This window comes from Numida meleagris, chromosome 8, assembly GCF_002078875.1.
Source record: "Numida meleagris isolate 19003 breed g44 Domestic line chromosome 8, NumMel1.0, whole genome shotgun sequence".
In the NCBI taxonomy this organism is placed as follows: Eukaryota; Metazoa; Chordata; class Aves; order Galliformes; family Numididae; genus Numida; species Numida meleagris.
This window is the reverse complement of record NC_034416.1, coordinates 498265-506241: the sequence shown is the minus strand read 5'-3', so window position 1 is coordinate 506241 and position 7977 is coordinate 498265. Positions and strand designations below refer to the sequence as shown.

At 51.6% G+C, this 7977-nt stretch overlaps 1 protein-coding gene across 2 annotated transcripts in view; it reads left to right on the top strand.

The window, feature by feature from the left end:
* Window positions 1–7977, top strand: part of OPHN1 (oligophrenin 1) — a 50506-nt gene that overhangs the window by 33633 nt on the left and 8896 nt on the right. For both annotated transcript variants that reach the window (XM_021405897.1, XM_021405899.1), the window contains exons 14-18: window positions 80–154; window positions 1906–1990; window positions 2301–2359; window positions 3983–4088; window positions 5756–5915. In XM_021405897.1, the coding sequence (XP_021261572.1) occupies window positions 80–154; window positions 1906–1990; window positions 2301–2359; window positions 3983–4088; window positions 5756–5915 (485 nt within the window). The remainder of the gene's footprint in view (window positions 1–79; window positions 155–1905; window positions 1991–2300; window positions 2360–3982; window positions 4089–5755; window positions 5916–7977) is intronic.

Here is a 7977-nt window from a genome sequence, read left to right as displayed (position 1 = left end):
CAGCTGGGCATCTGGGTGCAGGCTCCAGCAGATGGTGCTTTTGGACAGGCTCTGGCTAACACTGCTCTGTTGTTCTTAGGTATTTCTACAGAGGGCGTCTACCGAACTGTTGGCAGCAATATTCAGGTGCAGAAATTGCTGAATGCCTTTTTTGGTAAGAACTGATTATTCCATACAGTTAGATTATCTTATTTTTTGTATTGTTTGAGCAGCACAAAGAGAATCGGCTTTCACAATGAGATGAGTCAGTGGAGGGCAGCAACTGGCTCCTCCAGCATCTCTCCTGCTTTTCAGAGCTGTCTCTGCAGCCCACTCCTGCTCTCTCCCTTCGCACTGCATTGGCTGCGGGCGCTGGAAGCAGCAGGAGGTGATGGCAGCAGTGACCCCTGCACGGTGGGGACGTGCCTTCCCCCCTCCTCTTGCAGAAGCCCCAGCAGACAGGCAGTGTGAGGGCTGTTCTCCGAGTCACTGCTCCCCGGTGTGGCAGGGACAGCCCTGGTGCTGTGGCACTGGGTGTGCATGTGCCTCACCACCGCAGTGGGGACGCATTGCCCCAGGTAGGTCAGTGCAGGGACCTGCCATGCACTCTTGAGTGACTGCAGCGGGGACGGGTTCTTTCCACGGACCAGTCAGCGTATGTACTTATGCAGCAAATTTTCTGCACCCTAAGTCTTGCGTGTCATACAAGCGTGTTAATTGCTGGGTGGTCGTCACACCTGGAGTCGGTGGTGCCTGGGGCTCACAGCACTTCTCCAAGCTGGGTGCTCCTGGGTCTGCCCGGAGCCGTGGCCGCTGTGCGGTGCAGGTGGGCCCGGCTCCCTGTGCCCCACACACTGCGTGCTAGGAGGGCTGCAGCGCAGAGCAGGAAGTGTTTGTGTTGTATCTGTGTGCCTCGGGCACATGCCAGCCTCTGACAGCTCCCTGTGTGGACATCTGATATTAATGTAGCATTCAAAGGCTGTTTTTGCATTTACTATTGTTATTGTTTATTAAAACTGCTTTGTGCTGACACGAAGCTATACTCAGTTCCCATGGAGCCACTTCAGATGGCTGTTTGGTTACACTTGCCCGATGACTAATTACTTAGCCTCAGATTTTATTGCTCCTGGATTCTCACCCTCCCTGCAAGCAGCTCCGTGTTTTTCCCTTCGGACCCCCAGCTGTGTGTGGCTTTTCATTTTATTTAATATTCACCACTCGGGTTGACCACTTGCCACCCTGCTGTGTTCAAACTCACGCTGCAAAACCCAGCGACACTGAGCAGAAATGGCTGCTGCAGAACAACTTCTTTCTAAATTTGAGTGAGGAGGTAGATCTTCTGTCTGTAGTCCTATTTCTTTTTAAGTAAGACACGCAGCCTGTTTCCTTAGGCCAGCTGCCCCCCTCCACCCATGCCTTCAACTCGCCGTACCACGAAGCAGTGGGGTTGGTCAGTGCAGGTGGACGGAACATGAGGGCTGTGTGCTCAGCTTTGCCTCCTCCTCCCCATGCAGTGAAGGGGAACGTTCCCAGAGCAGTTGCTGGGGAGCCCTTGGGGTGAGGGGCCGGAGCAGACAGTCGGGTTATTTGGGTACGAAAAGCCCGATCTTGGGTCTGTGGGAATGCACCATTTCTGCCGGTCTTGACTAGAAGAAAACAAACTGCAGGGAATGTGCTCTCACTGACTGTTCTCCGCCAAATACTACCTGCTGCTTCCTCCTTTGCCCGCGGTTAGCACTGATCTTTTCATCCCGAGTAACAGCCTCCCTGCCACTAGCACTGTTGTTCTCCTTTTCCACCTTCGAGAACATTCACGTCCACCTGCTGCTCTAGCTTAGTTCATCTCAGGTGGTGCTCTCCCTGAATTTGTTTTTATAAAAGCCTCAAAATGGGTCTTATCTTAAAGCCATTTTGTTCTTCCTCTAGATCCAAAATGCCCAGGGGACGTGGACCTCCAAAGCAGTGAATGGGACATCAAGACCATTACCAGCTCGCTGAAGTTCTATCTCAGGTAACGCTGCAGATCCCACTGCTCTGGGCAGTGTGGGTGCAAGGAGAACTGCCAGGTGTGGGTATCTGGCCAAAGGAAAGGGGAAAGAAGCAGCAAAGGCGTTGGGAAGGGGAATGGATCCTTTTTCCTTTTCTCTTTATAAGAAATATGCCTGTTGTGGCAATGCCATGCCCTGCGGTGCCTCTGGGGGAGATGCCCCCGGGAGCCGGCAGGCTGGCGGCTGGGCAGATTTGTCCCTGCTCCTTGGAGATCAGTCATGAGCAGGTCACGCTGTCCTCCCAGAGCTCAGTTTTCTGTCTGGTCGTTGCAGGAACCTGTCGGAGCCCGTCATGACGTACAAGCTGCACAAGGAGTTGGTCCTGGCTGCCAGTAAGTACGCTGCCTGGTCCCTCGCTGCAGCGGAGGGGGCTCCTGTGCTGATCAGTGCAGGGCACTGGGGCTCTGCAGGCCGCCGTGGCTCCAGGCACCCCTGGGTGCGTCCCCGTGGGCACTGGGCTCCAGCTGCTCCCAGGAGCAGCAACATGAGTGTCTGCAGAGGGGCCCAGGGCAAACGCACGCTGACATCAGTTACATGGGGTCACAGCACTGTGGGGTACCTGCCCGGTGTTAGCGTGCTCGGAGCCAGTGTGCATTTCAAATGACTTGAGAAAGCTCTGCCAGGCTGCACCAGAGGGATCTGCCACTTGCCGCCAGCCCTCTCTTCTGGGTCCTCAGTTTTGAGAGGAAGATGGTGAAGGTATTTCTTCCTTTCTTTCCATGCCAGGGCATGCCAACTGACATGAAAGCTGATGATCACAAGTGCTCCAGAAGAATTGTTTCTCAAAAGTATCAGGATACTTATTTTAAAAGCAGTGAGGGAATGCGATGTGATGTTGCCAGGCAGAGTTAGGTGATCCTTTAGATCACAAAATTTGGCCTGGGATGTTGAATCCAAAGCATTTACTGGTACCAGAAATGTGTTTTCATTCTGCACCTCTCGGGACTGAGTCACAGCCAACATTACCAGAGGTTAGCCAAGTAGCATAGGTAAGCCAACAGGACACGGCCTGTGCTCACCCAGCTAGTCCTCAGCTGTCCTGTGATTACGGCCATTTCAAATAAGCCATAGTATTCTGAGCTGCATCCTCAGGCTGCTGAGAGCCAGCATGCTGATGTGGAGAGCAGGGGGATACAGGGAGTTAGTCATCCTGTCAGCATGAAGGTGCTGGCATTCGGAAATTCATGGCACACTCAGAAACGTTTTGTATGAAGGCATCCTCCGCAGCCCCATGTCTGCTGGGAGTCAGTAGGAGGCCAGGAGAAATCCCCGCCTCTCCTCACTTTGGACCCTTGGAAAATTACTAACACTTGTTCTTTCTTGTAAAGGAAAATCTTGTGCCACCCACTGACTGTGCTCAAGCCCAAGCTGTATTAGTTTCGGCACTGATTAAACCAGTGGTGGCTGAGTTTGTGCAAAACCATAATCCCTTTCTTTCCTCCTTCAGAACTTGCACCATTAAGCTTCCCAGCCACCGAGATCCCACACTATTCTTTTCACATTGACTACGTTATTGTTTGTTGATTATTTATGCTTCTGAACGTGACCTCTTTGGGTCAAGGACTCCATTTTTTCCACAGTTCAATTTCCCTTGTTGTTGTGTTGCAGCTCCCTGGGCCAAGGAGATGCCCAGCAAATGGGCCGTGGGGTTCCCCTGGTGCAGGGCGAGCTGGAAGGGCAGGACCTGGCCATGCCCAGCCCGTCCCTGTGCTGAGTGAAGAGCCCGGCCCTGAGCTCCCTTTCAAGCTTCATTTCTCCCTGTTTCCATTTCACTTTGTTTCTCACAGTGATTACTCTGTTGCTGTGTAATCTCATTTTCCTTCTGCTTCCCATCACTGGCTTCGGCCAGCCTGCCCTGTGTTGCAGATGGAACGGCTCCCACAGATTTTGTTTGACTTTTCTTTTATATATTTATTTTAAAAGACACTTTTCTCTGTGTTGTTACTTCTCTCCAGAATCTGAGAACCTGGACTACAGGCTGGGAGCCATTCACGCCCTGGTCTATAAACTACCTGACAAGAACAGAGAGATGTTAGAGCTCCTCATACGACACCTAGTCAAGTAAGCAGATGTTTTTCTCTAAAGCCAAACTAAGAGGAATAATGGAATCGGCAGAGCAAGCCTTTTCTTGTGGCAGGTTTGTAAAACTGTATCCACCACTGTCCCCCTAGGAATTTACATTCTGACTGCACGAATGGTATGATGATCCCTGCTACCCTCTGCACTAAGTGATGCTCCTCTTTCTGCTTGCCGCTTCCATTCCCTTTCTGACAAGCACAAAGCAAGGAGCAGTTCTAAAATGAAAGTACCATCTGAGAGAGCAGAGCTATAAACGTGTCGCCTCTCAGTCCAGCTAACAAGGACGTTAGGTCTGGGCTTCAGAACGGCTGTAAGACCTGTGCCCCTGGGCTGCACGTGAAGCATGCTTTGATTTTATCTCCAGCTCAATGGCCTGAGCCCATAGAGCAGCACGAAGGCTTCAGCATACAGGTGAGCTAGCAGTGGGTGCTTGGTGCTGCTGGGCGGCACCGCTTCCTCTTGCTTCTGCCAGTGAGTAACTGAAGGCATCACTTACTTGATGGTGATGGCACCAGCACTGTGCTGGGAAAAAGGGAATTTTCCTGCTTTGTCATCACACCGAATGGGAAGGCTTGGTGCAGAAACTCTGCCCTCTGCATCCCGTGGGGGAGCAGCTGTGCAGCAGCTTGTGTGTGGGTCAGGAAGGAGCAGGATCAGTGGCTGCTGAGTGAACAGGCTCGCTCTGGATCCTTGGAGGAGTCTCTTTCAAAGCCGGACTGCTGCAGAAATAAGCAGCTCTGGGATTTCCACACCCTCTCGCTCGACACCGAGCGCTTGGGGCCGTGCCCTCTGTTGGGTGAGGAATGCAGGTGGTGCAGTCCTGCTGGAGCCTGCTCCCAGCCCTTCGTGCTTGTTTGTGTGTTTTTGAAGCCTCCCTGTGTATGTGGCAGAATGAGAGCATCTGGCTTGCAGTCTGATGAAGCTAACACTGGAATGGTGGTTGTTATGTTTATTCTTCAAAGTGCTTACGCTTAAATTCTGTTCCCTACCCCCTTTATGATGAGATAAACCTCTCTAAGGGGAGCTACAGTGCAAAGAATTCATTAAATTTCAGCATCAGAGCCTCTCTCCTTTGGCATTCAGAGCTGAAGCTGGCTGCTTTTGAAAACATGTAGTGTCCACCTAGGTGGTTAATGCTTCAGTCGTAATTGGTGCGCTCCGCAGGCTTGTGTGTTCCTCTCAAACTGAATAGAGAGAGCTCTGTTCTTTGAAAACTGTGCTTCTTTCAGAAGGAAGATGCTCTGGAAGTTTATGAGATTCTCCAGTGTCCTCCCTATATTCAGAGAGAAAAAATTAAAGCCAACAGTCAGTTTGGGATAAATAGGAGATTCCAAATGAAATGATTCCTTTCGGGGATGTGCTGCACAGATGGCTTTTGCGTGCAGATTTAGGAATCAGAAGGAGAAAGAGATCGATCAGAACCGCAGCCAACGCGCTGCGGTCCCAGGCAGTCGTCCTGGCCGAAGATGGAGCACGTCACAGCTAGGGGCACGCCGGGTCTCTGCTGGGGGGGAACAGGTTCTGGTGAAACAAAGTGAAGAAAAACGAGCCGCTGATTCTTGCTGTATTTGCTGATTTCCTTAGAATAAGATTGATGTAGAAAAATAACAAAAACTACAAACGATTCCTTCTTTCTCACCTCTCCGCAGCGTGTGTGAGCACAGCCGAGAGAATCTGATGTCACCGTCCAACATGGGGGTGATTTTCGGGCCAACCCTCATGCGGGCGCAGGAGGACACCGTGGCCGCGATGATGAACATCAAGTTCCAGAACATCGTGGTGGAGATCCTCATCGAGCACTTCGGGAAGGTAGGGGCTGTGCCACCGCTCCCCGCCTGCAGGCCAAGTGTTGCTGCGGAAACGGCTGGGAGCTCTGGCTCCTTCCTTTGTGGTCTCCTTCAGGGGTGGCACTTTTCTTTTAAAATATGCTGCTCTGAAATGCCTCCTAAGGAAACAAACAGCCTAACAAGCGTGCTCCTCGCTATTGCCTGTAGTTTTTGCTTTTCTTTTTTAATAACATAAGCATCTTTATTGGAAGCACTGTTCTCTGCCTGGAGGTGACGGGGCACGATGCTTTCTTGTGCTGAAGCCAGGAGACAGACCGGAGCGTAACTGTTTTGGGCAGGCACGATCCAGGACATGGCACTGCCTGACCATTACTGCAGGAAAAATACCAAAGCAACCAAGTATTGAAAGATTGATGAGAATGATTCCACTGCGCACAGGGCTTCGCAGGCACGGGTGTGGGGGCTGGGGAGGGAGCTGCTGCCGAGCTGAGCTGTTAGAGAAAGGTTCAGCACCCAGCCTGTGTGCGCTGTGCTGAGGGCAGCGCTGTGCTCCAGGTTCCTAAGCATGAGTTTGGTCCTTCATAGCATGTTAAATTATAGAGTGTTTGAAGAATCTCTTGTGTCTTGAAGGAAGGGGAAGTTTGATGGCATCTGTGAATGAAGGGGTTGCTGGCTGCCCAGCGATGGCAGCGGATGGGAGGAGGGGAACATCCCTGCTGGGGAATGGACGAGGAGGCCAGAGCCGAAGGAGAAGGGCTGCTGCAAAAGTGGATGTGGAGTCAGAGACCAAACAGAGACCAAATGAGTGGTGTGAGAGTCCATTGTGGTGCCGAGGCTTGAAACCAGAAAAGCAGGATGAAAGAGCTCAGAGGGACTCGGGAGGATCCGCACACGAAGCTCGTGAGGATCACATACTGCTTGCTCTGTGGGTGACTGCAAATGCTTGTCAGTTCTCCCAGCAGAGGGTTTGTGTGCTGGGATGCTCGCAGTGCTTGCTGCCGCGCTCAGCCTCTGCTGTCGCTCTCGTGCCAGCCCTGCTCAGCCTGAGTCAACATGCGGTTCACCCTGCCACCTCCAAGAGGTGGGATTCAATGTTTAATTAAGCCAGACATCTCTCTGCTTGCTTTTAATTTCTTCAGCAATAAGGTGAAGTTAGTAACATTTATTAGATTGAGCGTGTAAGTTCATCGTTGGAGCTGGAAGTGTCTTCAGCTCACGCATATGCAAACAATTCAAATGAGCCTGCAGGAAGAGAGATATTACTTAGATGGTGTAATATGAAGAGTAAGGACAAAGTAACTACTCATGAAGTCTTTGGGGATAATTACTCTTTCTGCAGCTTGTGTACCAGTGCCACAGCTAAATTAAATCAGTCGATCCCTCTGGAAATGCCTCTTCGCTGTGCAAACTTTCTAAATGCGAGGATCTGTCAATATCTTTGTACCTTCAAGTTGTTTGACTTGGATTTTTATTTGAAAGGCGGAATCAAAGGAGAAGCTGCACTTGCATCTTAAAAAGAGTGGCCTGGTGGGGTTTGAGCGTGGTTTTCAAGTGGTGAAAAGCATCTCGTGAGAGCAGAGGTCTGTGGTACTTCTGTAGGCGCCAGGGAGCAGCGGGCAGTGCCATCCCCACTGCAGGACACACTGCCAGCCCTTGGGAGGGAAAAGGTCTGAGAGCGTGGAGGCTCGTGATTTTTGCCTGGGAGAAGGAGGCACATGGTTTTAGTTACAAAGATGACATCCTTCATCAAATCAGAATGTCCTGTTAGAATTTATCTGAGGGACAGATATCTGTGGGTTCCTCCATACTGCAGGATGTGCCAGAGGGGAGGTGACCCTGCTCCTGGTTGTGCTGGGGCTGAACTCATCCTTGGGGCTGAGCCGCTTCATGCCAACCCTGCCAAGATGGTCCAGCTATGCTGTGCTGTGCTGTGTTATTCTGTGCCATGCCATGCCATGCTGTGCCATGCCATGCTGTGCCGTGCCATGCCGTGCCATGCCATGCTGTGCCATGCCATGCTGTGCTGTGCCATGCTGTGCTGTGCTGTGCCATGCCGTGCCGTGCCATGCCGTGCCATGCCGTGC